Genomic DNA, 14,588 nt, shown 5'->3' on the forward strand with positions numbered 1-14,588 from the left:
TAAGAGGGGAGGCCACGATTGGGCCGACCAATTTGGTGCACATTGTAGCAACGACACATAGTAGCAATCGTTTTTATTCAATTTTTAACTCTATAAAAAATTAAAATAGGAGTTTTTGAATCCTTAGACATTTTTTAAAACATGAACATTTTTTCAAATTTATGATTTTTTTGAAAACATAAAAGTCTTAAGAAATTCCAAAAAATTGAAAATTTGATTTTTTTTTGAAAGCACTAAAACATTTTTTAATCCATTTTAATGAAAATATTTTTTAGTTCCAAAAAATATATTTGGAACATGATTTAATAAAGTCCCAAACATTTTATAAATTCCAAATAGATTTGAGAAAAATCATACATTTTTAAAATGAACATTTTTGAAAGGAAAAAGAAAAATTAATCCCAAGACAATCAGTAAAACAAAAAAACAAGGAAAAATGAAATAAGCAAAAAAAATCGAACCTGAGCTAGTCTTTTGGATGGACTGGATAAAAATAGAGGAATAGGAAAGGAATGTAGATATGGAAGTATGGAACAGAAAACCAAAGGAAGCTCTCACGAGAAGGCGTTCGAATGAACTGCGAAATGTACATATTTGTTTTTCTTACAGTATAATGCTTGGCAGTATGAGATGATATTTGTTTATTCAGCCGCACAGTGAGTACTCTTGTCCTCACCTCACGTACCACACATAGGTCGACTTTTTTATTCCGGCAAGCACAACAGCAACCTTGTCTAACGCATGGCAGCCAGCGCCTGCCTCGGGCTTCCGCTCAAAAAATGAGGAGCTGGTGGATATTTCTAATCCTATGAAATCAGTACTGCCAGGCCAGTTTTCCTCTGAAATACTATTCACCTTTCCTGTGTTACGAACGGTTGCAAGAAAGAATACCATAGGAACTGTGTTCCTACGAAAATCCTGCACCAAACCTGTGAACCCAACGCAGCCTAAATGGGTCATCCCAAATCTCTGTCGCTCAGTCGTTCGCTTGTGCTAAGTCTCGACTACTCGATGAAGTGGGTGTCCAATATTTTTTGTTTTGAGGATGAAGAAGTGGGTGTCCAATAAGGATTACCCTATTCCCGTCCTGCTCACAAAATCCATCGGATCAAAAATAGAGCGAAATCACTAATTGAGGAGCGCTCCTCGCAACGATTAGTTGGGGAGCGCTCCGCGCGCGCCAAGTGTCACGCGCAGAGCGGTCGGAAGACTTTTCCGAGGCGCTCCGCGCGCGACACTTGTCGCGCGTACGACGTCTCCCGTGTTTTCCGGTTTCTGGTTTTTCCTTTTTTCACTTTAGTCCTTATACTTTTTATGTTTTGTAAAACCTTTTGATCTATTTTCAGATCTGTTTTCTCTCTGGTGTGGGCGAACCGTCATGGAGCACTGTTCTTTCTTTGTTGTCGTCTTCATCCGTCGCGGCCGCCGCTCTTGTCGCGTGGTTACGGCGGCCCCTGTCCCGGCCGCCGCGCTTGTTTCCTGGTTTTACGACGGTCCTTCTTTAGCGTCGACCGCGCTTCCCCGTTCGCGTGATCGCCGTTCCCTACCGATTGCCTCCGTGGGTTCCCTGTTTCCCTTTAACATTTCTCTTTTTGTTCCCATTATATTTCTGGGATATGGAGATTTATGGGGTAGTTACGGGTGGGGACTACCAACACTATCAGATGTCAAGTTTCAACTGGGTTTTGTGTGATTAGTTCTTGATAATCATTGTGTTCCTTGCAGTTATGGCTTGTCCTTTTTGTCGTATGCCTGGTGGCCCGTGTTCTTATGTTGATTCTTCTGTAGATGGGTTCAGTGTGGTCCTGGATCGGCGTTGTTGGAGGCGTGTTGTAAGAATACCATTTTATAATTGTTCAATTTTTGGCACACACGTTTATTTCTTTTGGTGTTGCTCATGCTGTCTAGGTTTTGATTATGATCCTTGTTTTGATTTGTTCTGCAGTATGTTCCGTGCAGTGTTAGAGCTCATCTTGCTCGTTACATCGAGGAGTGGAGGGCTTTAGCCATAAGGAGGGGTGACGAAGATACTGATCTTACTTTTCAGTGCAATGAGGGTTATTTGTATGGTGTTTTGTTTAGTCATGGTCGGTTGAGGAGTAAATTCCATGGTCCTTCCTGGGAACGATTGGTCAGTGATTATGGTGTTCGTCCTCGTGATATAATGACCATTAGGCTTGAACACTATGGAACATGGATTGGTATTGATATTTATCGTGTTGGTCGTGGAGATGCGTTGTCTCCTTTACCTTGTGTTGGTAAGGTTTATTTTTAAGGAAGTTTTTAGCTTGTTTTATTGCACATGATTATTTTTCTGTTCCCTTGAGCCTGTGTAATTATATTTTGTAGCTCTTGATGGTTTGAGCGACTCTAAGATGGAACTTGTTGGGAGTTGTTATTACACCCATGGTGTTTTTCTTAATTATCAGCAGATGTATTTCATGAGGTGTCAACTCTTTGATGATGTCTACATACCTTGTTGTCCTTTTGTTCACAGGATTGATTCCATGAATGTTAATGGTTATCATATGGTCAGATTTTTGTTCCACTGTTTTTTCTTTGTTTCTGTTTATTTATTTATTTTTATTATCTCTTCTATTTATAGTTTCAAATTTTTGTTCTATTTTCTGATAGCTTGATGTTTTTGTCAGGTTATTCCTGGTATTGTTGTGAGGAGTTTGAAGGAGTTTGTGACTTTTCCTAGGACTGGCGTTTTAACCCTTGAAGTTACTTTGGAATCTGGTGATGATGATGTATATGTGAGCACTCCTTGCTCCTACTTCATTGGCTTGGGTAGTAGAATGGTGTTCAAACAGGAAGGTTTTAGTGATTTTCTCCAGGCATCGTCTATTGAAGTAAACAACTTGGTGCTGATAACTTTCAAAGAGTGTGATGGGAGGCTTGTTGTTATCTTCAATCTTCTGCCGCAGTGATGTTAGTTATAGCCTTTGAACATAAATGGATTTTGTTTAAAAATCTATGCTACGGGTTAATGTTGTCTTGATATATGAAACGATATGAACCTAAGAACCTAAGTGTTCATTGTTGTTGTATGTTTGTAGAAGAGGTATGGTTGTGCATCTCTTTTACAGATGTTCTTTTGGACGGATGTTATTTAATTGGGGTTATAGTTTTGAATACAGTAGAGGCACGTGTGTTGTTTACTCTGAGGCACGGCTGTGTATCTCTTTTATGTGAGGCACGTGGATTAAGTAAATGAAAGCACGGAATTGAAGTCAATGCAGGCATGGTCGTGAGGAGGCACGGGTATACTGAGAACTACGTGTGTGCAGCGCCAAAGTTGTATGGGCGAGATACTATGGGTTTCATGCGAGAGGCATGTGTGTGTAGGACGTAGAGTTACTGTTGGTTTTAAGTGAGGCACGTGGATTGAGCAAAACGGAGGCATGGAATTATAGTCAGTACAAGCACAGTTGTGGAGGTACGGGTATAGTGGGAGACGCATCTGTGCAGCACCAAAGTTGCATTGGCGATCACGCGTGCGGAGCACGTAGAGTTACTTTGGGTTTCAAGTGAGGCACGTTGATCAAGCAAACAGAGGCACTGCAGTCAGTACAAGCACGGTTGTCTGAAGGGGCACGGTTTTGAACCCACTTGCTGGTGTCAAGATTCTAGAGGCACGGATGTACGGCAGTAGGGTCACGGGTGCGTGGCACCACATGCATGGATTGAGTAGACACTTTGTGAGTCACGCTTGTAAATAGGTCAGTTGCACACAGTAGTGTAGTTTTGTGGCATCGTGCAGAACTGGTGTACGGAGAGGAACCTGTGTACAATAGCTAGGATGTTCTGAATGGACGGAGCGGTGTTTGATGTGAAATGGAGGCAAGGATTTTTTTTCAATGTGGTTAAGGTAACAAAGTTCTCGTCGCTTGTGACTGTGTACCGAATGATCTTCTGCAATATTTATGAATTGCTCACGCCAGTGTTTAATAAGCATTGTACTGAGAGTTTACAACGATATCATCACATATTCTTGTAAATGCACGATGCATCTTGTAAAGGTTGAGTATGAAAATTATAATACAATATCGTGCGGGATATCTCTCATTCTATAATCATGGATACAATATATGCTTGCCCAGTACTGGGACATAAGTTACTAATTGCATTTAGACATGCAAAACGTAGTATCCATTTGTACACGAGCACACCACTGTGTTCAAAGTTCAAACGTAAAATAGTAATACAATACACACATCATCTTTGAGCAACAACAAACATATTTACAACATAGGTTCATACAATCCAAATTAGTACATGAGCACACCACCATGTTCAAAGTTCAAACGTAAAATAGTAATAGAATACACACAACATCTTTGAGTAACAACAAACATATTTACAACATAGGTTCATGCAATCTAAATTATGATATTAGTAGTTCCTACTAGTTTAATGTAGACATCCATTTTCTCGCAATTTACAAACCACTGTTTCCCTTCCGGTGCTTCCAGCCGCTGGAAGATCCCTCGTCATTGCTCTTACGTGGGAGGAGTCTTTCTTTCATTGGTTGTTGGTGGAGATGACGTAGCCCGTTCTTGATGATTAGGATTCTACGGTACAACTCATAGCTAACATACCCATCCTTTGCCGCGTACTCAAGGTGTATCGGGGAAAGTGGCTTCCACTCCCAGAACTGGTGCTTCTCCTTTGGGAATGATTTCTTCATGTTCTTGTATGAGGGGTCGACGATGGCCGCTGCAAGGTCAGCCATGGAGTCCCTTTCTCCACCACCCTTGATGCAGAATAGCCTCTGGATGTCGACGTGGTGCTCTTCTAGAATTCTGATGCATGCACGGGCAAGCATGGTCATGTCGTTCCTGGTGTCGACGCTAGTGAAAGTTACCGCTTTCTGTTGCAGGAAGTCAACTAACGACTGGGAGCGCTCGGATCTGCAGTAGTGGTATACAAGGACATGCTCGCGCATGGAAAGTTGGACGATGGCGATCCCTTGTCGTATGTAACTACTCTTACATGTGTACTCGAGGTCGAGGCCGACGAACTTGTTCTTCTCCTCCTTTAGCCATTCTTCGTACTTGTTGATGATCCGCTCCACGGTCCTTGGGTCGTTGGTGTACACCACCTCGAGCACGGTTGTACCGTGGGTAGTGATGTGTTCGGTGAATGTTGTTAGTTTCCCGTCGTCCATGGATGGAGGTGTGCGATGGTGAACTGCGGCCGACGAGAAACTTTCAAGGAAGAGGATGAAATGGAGTCGGAAAAGTAAAAGGGTTGTTTTGTCGTGCAAAAAAGGAAACCGCCAAAGAGCAGTTGCTAGTCACGCGACGGTTCCAGGCGTAGAATTTCGGAAACAGGGGTTTTTTATCTGTTTTTTTAGATTTTCACTTGTCTTTGTTCATTGAATTTTTTTATTCGTTGCGTGCTGCTTGCGTGATGCATCTTTGGCTGTGATAGTAGTCGTGTAAACGTTAGAACATTCAGCAGATGCATGGTCGTGCCTTTGTTGTGAAACGTTTTTTCCAGTTAATAATCTTCGTTGGTTAGGGAGGCATGGTTTTTATGTTATTCGGTGTATAAGTGTGTTTAGGAAAAGTTGAACTAAATATAGCTTGGACTTGAAAACGTAGTCCTGTTTGGTTTTTAATTGAGATATGTTTCACTAGATGGTTTGAATAAGTTTGATAACATCGTATTGCTAGAGGTTTTGAATCACAAACTGATTCTTGTTTCGTTTCATTTTTGAAAATGAAACTTTTTGTTTTTTGGTTTTTTGAATTGTGAACTTTTCAAAGGATAAGAACTACATTTTTTCGATTGAATCATTTCGATGGTTCAAACAACATTTGTTTTAAAGGATCATTCCGATGGTTGAAACAACAAGTTGAGTGTCTGTAAGAGCTACATAAGTTGCAAAAGAATATTCCTATAGTTCAAGAAAGCACATGGTCCATAATAGTTAAATTACTCTACCATCCCATCTAGCAAACTTATAGTAATCAGTGTTTTGCTCCTGGAGGCATCATGATGAAACGAGCGTTGAACATTCTAGGAGATGCACTGTTTGCTTCCATTTTAGGTGCTAGTTCTGACGGAATCTACATGATGCACTGAATGATGATGGACACAGAATGGTCATTTCGCTCTTTGAAAGTGATTAGAACAACGTTCTTTTCAACGAAGGATGCAGCTGATATGAAGTCTCTGAAAGAAGACTTTTGTATTACCATCCTGCCGTTGTTTTTGGAGATGTAGTACGATGAAGGAGTGATGACATGTGTATGTTCATCAGGAGCTTCAAGGGTTACCCTGCCATTGGTTGGCATGTCCACCCATCTCTTCAGTGTTGAGACAACGCTCCTCGGAATTTTCTAGAAGAAAATCGAAATTAAAACTGTTGATTTGTCACTTGTGCAATAAATAAAAGGATGTCTGAATATGGTGAGTGCACAAACATTAAGAAATTCCATATTCGAAGTAATATAGTTCCTGACATGTTCAGGTTTGTGTGTAAATAGATAAAACAACATATTAAGAGAACAACGGAAGTTTTGTTGTTTTATGTTTGAATAAATAGGTTTTTTATAATTTTACTTAGAAGCAATATTACGTCGGTGTTGTTTATATTACATATGAGCAAAATACTTTTGGTATTTTAACAAGGACAGTTGTAACCAACTATGACGTAGTCTTTGGTGTTAGTGTGAGTCAGGACATGGAGAAATGGACGACAACAGATGAAAGTATCTCCGAAAAGCCATTGTAGAAAGAATCGTGTCTGGTCATAGGTGAGCTCAATATCCTTAGAGTAGACACAGCACTGAACATGGTCGAAATCGTCAAAAGAAAGATCGTCGAGAGCTAGAAAAAGAAAAAGCTTTTAAAGTTAGATAAAGTTACATCCAACACAGGGTTAATATTATTCAGTTCGATTCATGCATATAAAATTATAGCGAAAGAAGATAAGTATGTAATGTTTGTAATATTAAATACCTACCAACATGGGGTAATGGAAGCAGCCTTTTGTTATCTCGATATGTTTGTATTTTGAGATTGAGACCCTCGTCTGGTAGTTCAAATTCTATGCGGTCTCCAGCACGAAGTTCATAATCAGCCGCAAAGATGTTCCACTCACCACCGCAGAACTTTGTGTAGTTTGCCCTATGCTTAAACAAAGCATTGTAAGACCTTCCTTCATGTGTAAGAAGGGCTGGCTCTACCTGTTGTTTACGCATTTTTCTTGCTTCTTTCTTCTCTTCTTCAATGTATTCAGCGAGAAAAGCTCTGACATTACAGGGTACATACTGGAAAAAATAGTGCAATTAACAAGCTGTAAGTATAAATTTGAACTTGCGTACTGTTAATGTTAAAAGTTTTCTCAAATTTTATATGAATTTTTGATAAGAATTACAGATAACAACATAATTGTATTATAAATTATTGGACTACATTAATCAGGGCATAGGCAAGCAAACTAATGGAAATTGAAAACACAAGGCAGGTGCAAAGTAGTGGCAGCAGGGGGACCTAGTGTAGGTGCAAGGGGGTATGAGTGACAGTGACGATTTTTACTATGTTGTAAGCAACTAATTTGTTAGTGATGCTTACTAACCATGTGGCTCCAGCAATTTTCATCAAGAATAACCTCAAACTCCTGGATAACTTCAGGGTGTGGTTCACAAGGGCCGCCTGGTTGGCGGCAGGCAAGGCAATTCATACCTTAATATTTCAGAAAAGCTATGTTAAGAAAACAAGAATATCATAAAAATTTAAAAACAAGCTTCAACGTGGAAGGTAGACAGCGGCTAGCTTCAAATATGGTAGCTATATTGAAGGCAGGCAACAACTACAAATTTACCATAAATCTTCTCATCTACTCCTTCAAGAAAAGCAGTATGACAGAGTTTATAACACTTGTTTAGATTTTCAAATGGTTTTTATATTCCGTTGGAGAATGAAGTCGTTGTACCAGACCTGATGCTTCAATAACTATCAAATGAAAAACCTAAACATAAAACGTAAATACGGATCGGAGCATGCTGCTTACGCATATGCTTTTTACTTGTGACAGAAGAGCGAGAGTTGACGAACGGAGATTTGGGTAGGGGAAGCTTAGGGCAAGCGCACACGGCTAGCAAAATCTACGAGAGAAGCACGGCTTGGAAGTTAATAAAGAGACCCAATAAAAACTCTTCAATAACTTGTTTGAAATGAGACTGTGTGCGGGGAAGAAGCACGAACCTTAAAAGTAGGCGGACGGATAAGGCAGATGGCTTGTGATGGGAAGCTTAGGGCAAGCACCCACGTCCAGAAATCTATGAGAGAAGTATGGCTTAGAAATTAATCGATTGTGTGCGGGTTGGAAGCACGAATCCTGGAAGTAGGAGACGGAGAAGAAGCACGAACCCTAGAAGCAAGCGACGGAGAAGGCAAATGAGTTGTGTTGTGGCTGAGGGAGTCGGAGCTTATTGAAATATAAAGGAGATGGGAGAGAGCAAGAGTAGTAATCAATGCTTTTTGTTTTATTTTTTATTCTGCAAAATGGAATGAATGCTGGTTGTAGATGGTGTGCGTGTATCCCGAGGTGTTATGGGGACACGAGATGTTTGACTCGTCCAGCTGCCTCCCATTATAGTTGTCCAGCTGTGCTGTGTTCGAGTGGAGTTTTTTACGTGCCTATGCTGCCTCACATACTTTTTGCGAGGCACAATTATACATGCTAAAAAGCATATTCCTGCTTCTGTGTTTTAATTTTTTTAATCACATGTTTAATCAGATATGGTTGGGTGTGTCTTTAGGAGAGGAACGGTGATGATGTTATTAGATGCACGGTCGTTGTAGCAGGAGAGACATGGTCGATACATCGGGGGAGGCAAATTGAGGTGAGGCATGATTGTTCCTAATGAGAGTCACTTTTGTATCTGGAATGGAGTGACGGTTCATGACTCTGTTATTGCAATTTTTTTTCATGCAGTTGTTGACCAAGGGAGCCACTGTTTTTATGTACGTTGGGTTCAGGCGGGAATATCTATCATAGCCCACAGTTATTTGTATGTGAGAAGCATGGACAAACATAGAGATGCAGGTCCGTTGATATCACTGAGGTTTGTCTTTAAAGCAAAGTGGAGGCACGCGTGTGGCTTTTGTGCTGGCCGAACCGTGTTTCTATTTTTCTTCAGTCCCCGTGTAGTATTTGTACGACAGGGTCATCTTGTTTGCTTCCTCTCATTTTTCTCTCGGTCAAAAGATGTGCTGGTGACCGGTGGGATGGCTATTTATTGTTAGTATTCATTGTGCCAGATGCTATGCTAGAGTCAATCTAGGTGCTCCTCGATTACAGCGTGGCAGTCGTGACTTTTGAAGTGCATGGTTTCACGAGCTGCAGAAGCACAATCGTCCATTCACCATTTCCTTAGCAATTAAATGGGCGCATGGTAGCTCAGCCGTCTCTCCCCAAAGGTTAAGTAGTGGTCTATTCCTGGAGGTTATCGCGTCTTATTCCCTCCAGAGAAGTGCAGGTAGCTCCCGTCATCCTCGACTCATACGAGAAGCATAGTCAAACTCCATTGTTGTCTCAGCCTCGGTTCCATGCACGATTTCAGGAACACTACTGAGCGTCTCTCTATAGATGCTGATGGTAATACCAAGCTCGATGTGGTGTACACCAATGAGCCCCACAAGGTGGAGGAGATTCTTACTCTCTATGAGGAATGGCTGCGTGAGGACAGGTACAAGTTTGTTGGTCTTGATCTGGAGTACACACGAGAGGATTATTTTGATCGTAGTAGAAAAGTTGCCGTTATGCAACTGGCGATGCGCAAGCATGTTCTTGTTTATCACTTGTGCAAGGCCAGGACGGAATGCGTTGCTTTGAAGGATTTCCTTCGGAACAAAGGTATAATTTTCGCTAGTGTCGACGTCAGGAACGATAGGGATGTTCTCGCAAACAGTTACCTCAAAATCCCAAGAGAGTGTCACATCGACCTTCAAGAGGAGCTCATGATCAAAGGAGGCAACCTAAGGGATTCAATGGCAGATTTGGCAGGAGCCGTCATAAACAAATCTTACTTGAGTATGAAGTCATCTTTTCCACAAGGTCTGCATGACTACTGGGAATGGAAGCCGCTTTCCCTTGAACACCTGAAATATGCGGCAATTGTAAGTGAAAATTTCGTCTTTATATTTTTGTTTTATTGCAACAACAGTACTTTTTCCCCTTACCGTATATCTTCATTCTCATCCGCTTTTTATTTTAGGATGGGTATGTCAGCTACGAGCTCTACCGCCGAGTTCCTTCTATGAAGGACATGATGCATCCTCGTTGTCTTCCCGACCCCGAACGCCGTTGATGCTTTTGAGAAGAACTCCAATTAAGTATAATCGTCCAGGTGGTGTGAGTAGAATGGATTCCTGGAAGACTTTCATTTCTTTTTTTTATAATTAATGAGTACTTTTAGTTTAATCCTATGGAGTACCGTCTCATGTTATGTGAATATAATTTCTTATGTTTTTTCATGTTACAAGTGCATTGTTGACGTTTGCGCGAGTTCATGTATATTTAGAGAACCTGTTGAAGTGGCGCATATGTATTGTTTGGGAGAAGCGCGTTTTGTGTTTGGCTTTTATTCAGTGTCGTTTGATTATGTTTGTATTGTTGTCTTTTACACGTTTGCACAAGAGAGGCACGTCTGCTAACGTACGAGGCAACATTTTTTTTGCAATCATACGAGGCAACATTTTAGTTTCGTTTCTTTGTGTGCTTTAGAACCGTGCCTTGAGTATCCATTCATCCATGTATGTTCAGGCTTCACTTCCGTGGCTTCTTTTCGTCTATGCATGTACATCCGTGAGACATGCCATGTGTGTAACGTGCTGGTTTCATACGGCAGTTCCTCTTGACACTACGCATCCGTGCCTTTGCCACCACTCTTTTGTGCGTCCAGGTTGTTTGTACCCGTGCTTCGATAACTATGAGAAGCCGCAATTCCGTGTCTGTACACGCTGTAATTTAGTGTCTCCTGTACGTGCATTTGTGTGTCTCAGGCGTCATGCTGGCTGTGACTCTACGTGCCTCTGGTGCCAGTCCGTGAGGGGATGCATATGTATTGTTTGGAGAAGCATGTTTTTGTTTGGCTTATATTCACCGCTGTTTGTTTGTCTTTGTATTGTTGTGTTTTACACATTCGCACAAGAGACGCACGTCTGGTAATGTACGAGGCAACATTTTTCAGTTTCCTGTCTTTGTGTTCTTCGGGACCGTACCTCACGTGACACACGCAATGTCTCTATGTGGTGGTGTCACACGGCAGTTTCTCTTCAGACTACACAACCGTGACTCTGCCATCACTCTTTTGTGCGTTCAGGTGGTTTGTACCCGTGCCTCAAGAACGCCAATTCCATAGCCGTACCTGTGCGACAAAAGTCGTAATTCCGTGCCTGTATACGCTGCAGTTCTGTGCGTCCTGTACCTGCATTTGCTTGTCTCAGGAGACACGCTGGCTGTGACTCTACGTGCCTGTGGTGCCAGATGCTTGTCCGTGAGGGGATGCGGTGGCTGTGACTCGTCGTGCCCGTGCTTCTACATGTCCTTGCCTCTAGTCACTTTGAAACTGTGGCTCTTTCACTTCTACCGTCGATTCGCTGCTTGTATTTGATGTATCCTCATGTGATACACTTCACGTGTCTATGTGTCTGCGGTGTCACATGGTTGTCCCTCTTGAGAGTTTGCAACCGTGCCTCTCGAACAGAGTGTTCTTACCGATGCCTTTGCCACCTCTCTTTTTTGCATCCAGATGATTTGCATGCAGAGGATTTGTATCTGTGCCTCGATAATGCCAATTCGAAAACTGTGCTTGTGTGTCGGAGAAGCTGCAATTCCATGTCTGTACACAGAGGGTGACTAGTCGTGGCTCGAGAATGTTAATTGCAAGGCTGTATTCGTGCCTTGCCAAGCCGAAGCACGTGCATGTAGAGGTTTCATTTCCGTGCCTTTGTTGCCTGCATTCACGTGTTTACGGCGAGTTGCTTCCTGTATCTCTACGTGCTTGTGGTGATACCCGTGCCTATGGAATAGACACGTATGTGCGTCATGCGCCTGCATACCTGTGCCTGATAGACACATATGTGCGTGTTGTGCCTGCATACCCGGGCCTCACCTGAAACCAGCCTTGACTATCAAGGGACAGATGTTGTGAATCTATCTAGATGAGGCACGAATGAGTTTTGGCCTTCGGATCTAAGGCGTACGGCTGTTTGTTTGTTTGCTTCACTGGATTCTTCCGTTTGTGGGTTATTTCTAAGGAGGAATTGATGACCGATGTGCCGGCTGTTCGATGTGACTATTCGGTGTGTCAGTTACCGTAAAATAAAGTTAGAGGCTCCTCAATTTCTCCACGGCATCAAATTTTTGTGCACAGCCGTAACTTTACGAAGTGCATGGTTTTATGAGCTTCGGAAGCACAACCGTCTATTCGCTGTTCCTAGTTCACACGTTAATGCACATTGTAACTCAAAGGTCCCTCGCCAAGGTTAAATACTGGTCGTGTTTGTGAGGTTTTCACGTCGTATTGTAGCCACAGAACATTAGTCAGTTCCCAGCCTCCTCGCCACTCCCCAACCTTGTCGTAGGGTCTTAGGAATCTCCATTGGCACCTTGCTGCTCGTTGCCATGGACGACTTTTTGAACACCACCGAGTACCATTGTATAGTTGCCGATGGTAACACGAAGCTCGATGTGTGGTACACCAACGAGCCTGGTAAGGTGGAGGAGATCATTCGCTTGTACGAGGACTGGTTGCGCGAGGAGAAGCACAAGTTTGTTGGTCTCGGCATGGAGTTCACGCGAAAGGATTTTTACGGGCGTAGAAAAGTCGCTGTCATGCAGCTGGCTATGCGGAATCATGTTTTGCTCTATCATTTCTGTAGGGCCAGGACGAAGTGCCCTGCCTTGAAGGATTTCCTTGAGAATAGAGGTATAACTTTCTCTAGTGTGGGCATCAGGAATATTAGAGATGCTATTTTTCAAGATTTCATCTGAATTCTAGAAGGGTACCATATCGACATCCAAGAGAAGTTTATGATCAAAGGCGGCAAAGAAAGGGACTCCATGGAGGACTTAGCAGGAGCCATCATTGACGAATCTTATTCGAAGCTGGAGTCATGTTTTCCAGAACTTCTTCATCACTACTGGGATTGGAAGCCACTTAGATTTGATCACCTGAAATATGGAGCTACTGTAAGTGAAGATTTCATTTTCGTTAGTTTCCGCCTTTGTTGCTAGAACAGTACTTGTTTTTTTTGTATATTCATGTTTTAATTTGATTTTCCTTTAGGAAGGGTATGTGAGCTATGAGTTATACCGCCGGTTTCTGTCGATGAGGGACATCCTGCATCGTCGCTGTCTTCCTGATCTTAGATGGCGAGGTCGTTTCTGAGGAGTAGTCCAGGTGGAAGTGCTTGCATGATGGATTGTGTGATGAATTGGTTATTTGGTAGTTATTGTATGGGGTAGTATTACATAGACTGATGAATTTGTAATTGTGGTTGTTTTATTTTGAACCGGATGGAATTGACTAGTTTGGAAATTTAAGTTTATTTTCGTTCCTTTTTGTTTTCCTTGATTGGGTGCCTTCAAGAATATTTTCCTCTATGATTTGTTGCTATGAGTTGGTATAAGATGAGATGTATTAAGAGGAGCACTCAGATGTGCACTCTCGTGATTCTAGGTAGCGCACAGTCGTTTGTTCAGGGAGGCATTGTTTTTGTTTTAGGCAAGGCACGCTTTGGTCTTATTAGTTTGCTAGCTTCTTCACTGTCAGGTAGGGGCTTTACTTTTCCTTTGTGTTTGTACCGTGTTTGGCACGGTTGTTTTTATATTGAATATATGGTTGTGGTTGTGTGTTTGAAATGGTTTTATGCAGAGCTTGAGTGTGTTTAAGATTCTTCTGATTTTCTCACTTTGCTGTCTGTTTCAATATATGTTGTCTGTTTCAGTATATGTTCTCTGTTTTAGGCACGGTAATCCAGTGTGATACTTGCTGTGGGAGTATTGTGTTATCGACGGTTGCGTTTCTGTCTTTCTATTACTGTAGTGGTACTTTGATTTTGAAAGGCATGGCCGTGAAGGCATTGGATGCATTGTCGTATGTTTGGTAGAGGCGTTATCTTTCCTTTCGGTATTAAATTCAGAGAGTCACTGCGTTATGTTTGTATGAGTCACTGTCATGGTTGTATGTTCTGTAATATTTTCTAGTTATTCCGTTAGTGAAGTCACGGCTGTTTAGTTAGTGGAGGCATGTGCTATGTTATGTTGAGTCAGAGTTCTGTCTGTTGTTCGCAAATGCTTTCTCTTACACGTTCGCTCGGAGAGGCACATCTATGATGTTACTCAAAGGCATGGTCGTGCCTTTCTTTTGAAATGTTTGCTTTCACTTATTTGCTGAGAGAGACTCGTCGTTGAAACTTGTGAGGTCACGGACCTTTTACAGTTGTAGTCACGGTCGTTCTTCTGTTTTGGTATTTTTCCAGTTTAGTCGTCTATCACAGAGGATGGTTCTTATTTCATTAACTTGAGTCACGGTCGTGTTTCCATGACTCATTTGGCTTGG

General features: G+C 42.0%; 4 protein-coding genes across 4 annotated transcripts; 3 read left to right on the plus strand and 1 right to left on the minus strand.

Moving 5' to 3' along the window:
- The first annotated feature begins 1,727 nt into the window (after positions 1–1,727).
- LOC147991271 (uncharacterized) lies at positions 1,728–2,933 on the plus strand. The gene is made up of 4 exons (XM_087538598.1): positions 1,728–1,832; positions 1,946–2,258; positions 2,350–2,531; positions 2,652–2,933. Exons 1-4 carry the CDS (start codon positions 1,728–1,730, stop codon positions 2,931–2,933), a joined length of 882 nt encoding a protein of 293 aa, XP_087394724.1.
- Positions 2,934–4,444: 1,511 nt separating this feature from the next.
- LOC147991272 (uncharacterized) lies at positions 4,445–5,173 on the minus strand. Its single transcript, XM_087538599.1, has one exon. It carries the CDS (start codon positions 5,171–5,173, stop codon positions 4,445–4,447), a length of 729 nt encoding a protein of 242 aa, XP_087394725.1.
- A 4,397-nt stretch (positions 5,174–9,570) lies between these two features.
- Positions 9,571–10,331, plus strand: LOC147991273 (uncharacterized). The gene is made up of 2 exons (XM_087538600.1): positions 9,571–10,140; positions 10,239–10,331. The coding sequence occupies exons 1-2, from the start codon at positions 9,571–9,573 to the stop codon at positions 10,329–10,331; spliced, it is 663 nt and encodes a 220-aa protein (XP_087394726.1).
- A 2,318-nt stretch (positions 10,332–12,649) lies between these two features.
- On the plus strand, positions 12,650–13,415 carry LOC147991274 (uncharacterized). Its single transcript, XM_087538601.1, has 4 exons — positions 12,650–12,795; positions 12,907–12,953; positions 13,026–13,216; positions 13,314–13,415. The coding sequence occupies exons 1-4, from the start codon at positions 12,650–12,652 to the stop codon at positions 13,413–13,415; spliced, it is 486 nt and encodes a 161-aa protein (XP_087394727.1).
- Positions 13,416–14,588: the final 1,173 nt, after the last annotated feature.

The sequence above is a fragment of the Triticum urartu genome, chromosome 1A, assembly GCF_056163025.1.
Source record: "Triticum urartu cultivar PI428250 chromosome 1A, HENAU_Tu73, whole genome shotgun sequence".
NCBI classification, from domain to species: Eukaryota; Viridiplantae; Streptophyta; class Magnoliopsida; order Poales; family Poaceae; genus Triticum; species Triticum urartu.

What these genes read in the sequence shown, in the direction of transcription:
- LOC147991273 (XM_087538600.1), top strand. Translation starts at nt 9,571, where the DNA reads ATGCACGATTTCAGGAACACTACTGAGCGTCTCTCTATAGATGCTGAT. An exon ending in ACCTGAAATATGCGGCAATT is followed by an intron (nt 10,141 to 10,238) that starts GTAAGTGAAAAT and finishes TTTTTATTTTAG; the next exon opens with GATGGGTATGTCAGCTACGA.
- LOC147991271 (XM_087538598.1), top strand. Translation starts at nt 1,728, where the DNA reads ATGGCTTGTCCTTTTTGTCGTATGCCTGGTGGCCCGTGTTCTTATGTT. An exon ending in GTCTCCTTTACCTTGTGTTG is followed by an intron (nt 2,259 to 2,349) that starts GTAAGGTTTATT and finishes TATATTTTGTAG; the next exon opens with CTCTTGATGGTTTGAGCGAC. An exon ending in ATGTTAATGGTTATCATATG is followed by an intron (nt 2,532 to 2,651) that starts GTCAGATTTTTG and finishes TGTTTTTGTCAG; the next exon opens with GTTATTCCTGGTATTGTTGT.
- LOC147991272 (XM_087538599.1), bottom strand. Translation starts at nt 5,173, where the DNA reads ATGGACGACGGGAAACTAACAACATTCACCGAACACATCACTACCCAC.
- LOC147991274 (XM_087538601.1), top strand. Translation starts at nt 12,650, where the DNA reads ATGGACGACTTTTTGAACACCACCGAGTACCATTGTATAGTTGCCGAT. An exon ending in TTGCGCGAGGAGAAGCACAA is followed by an intron (nt 12,796 to 12,906) that starts GTTTGTTGGTCT and finishes TCATTTCTGTAG; the next exon opens with GGCCAGGACGAAGTGCCCTG. An exon ending in GGATTTCCTTGAGAATAGAG is followed by an intron (nt 12,954 to 13,025) that starts GTATAACTTTCT and finishes TCTGAATTCTAG; the next exon opens with AAGGGTACCATATCGACATC.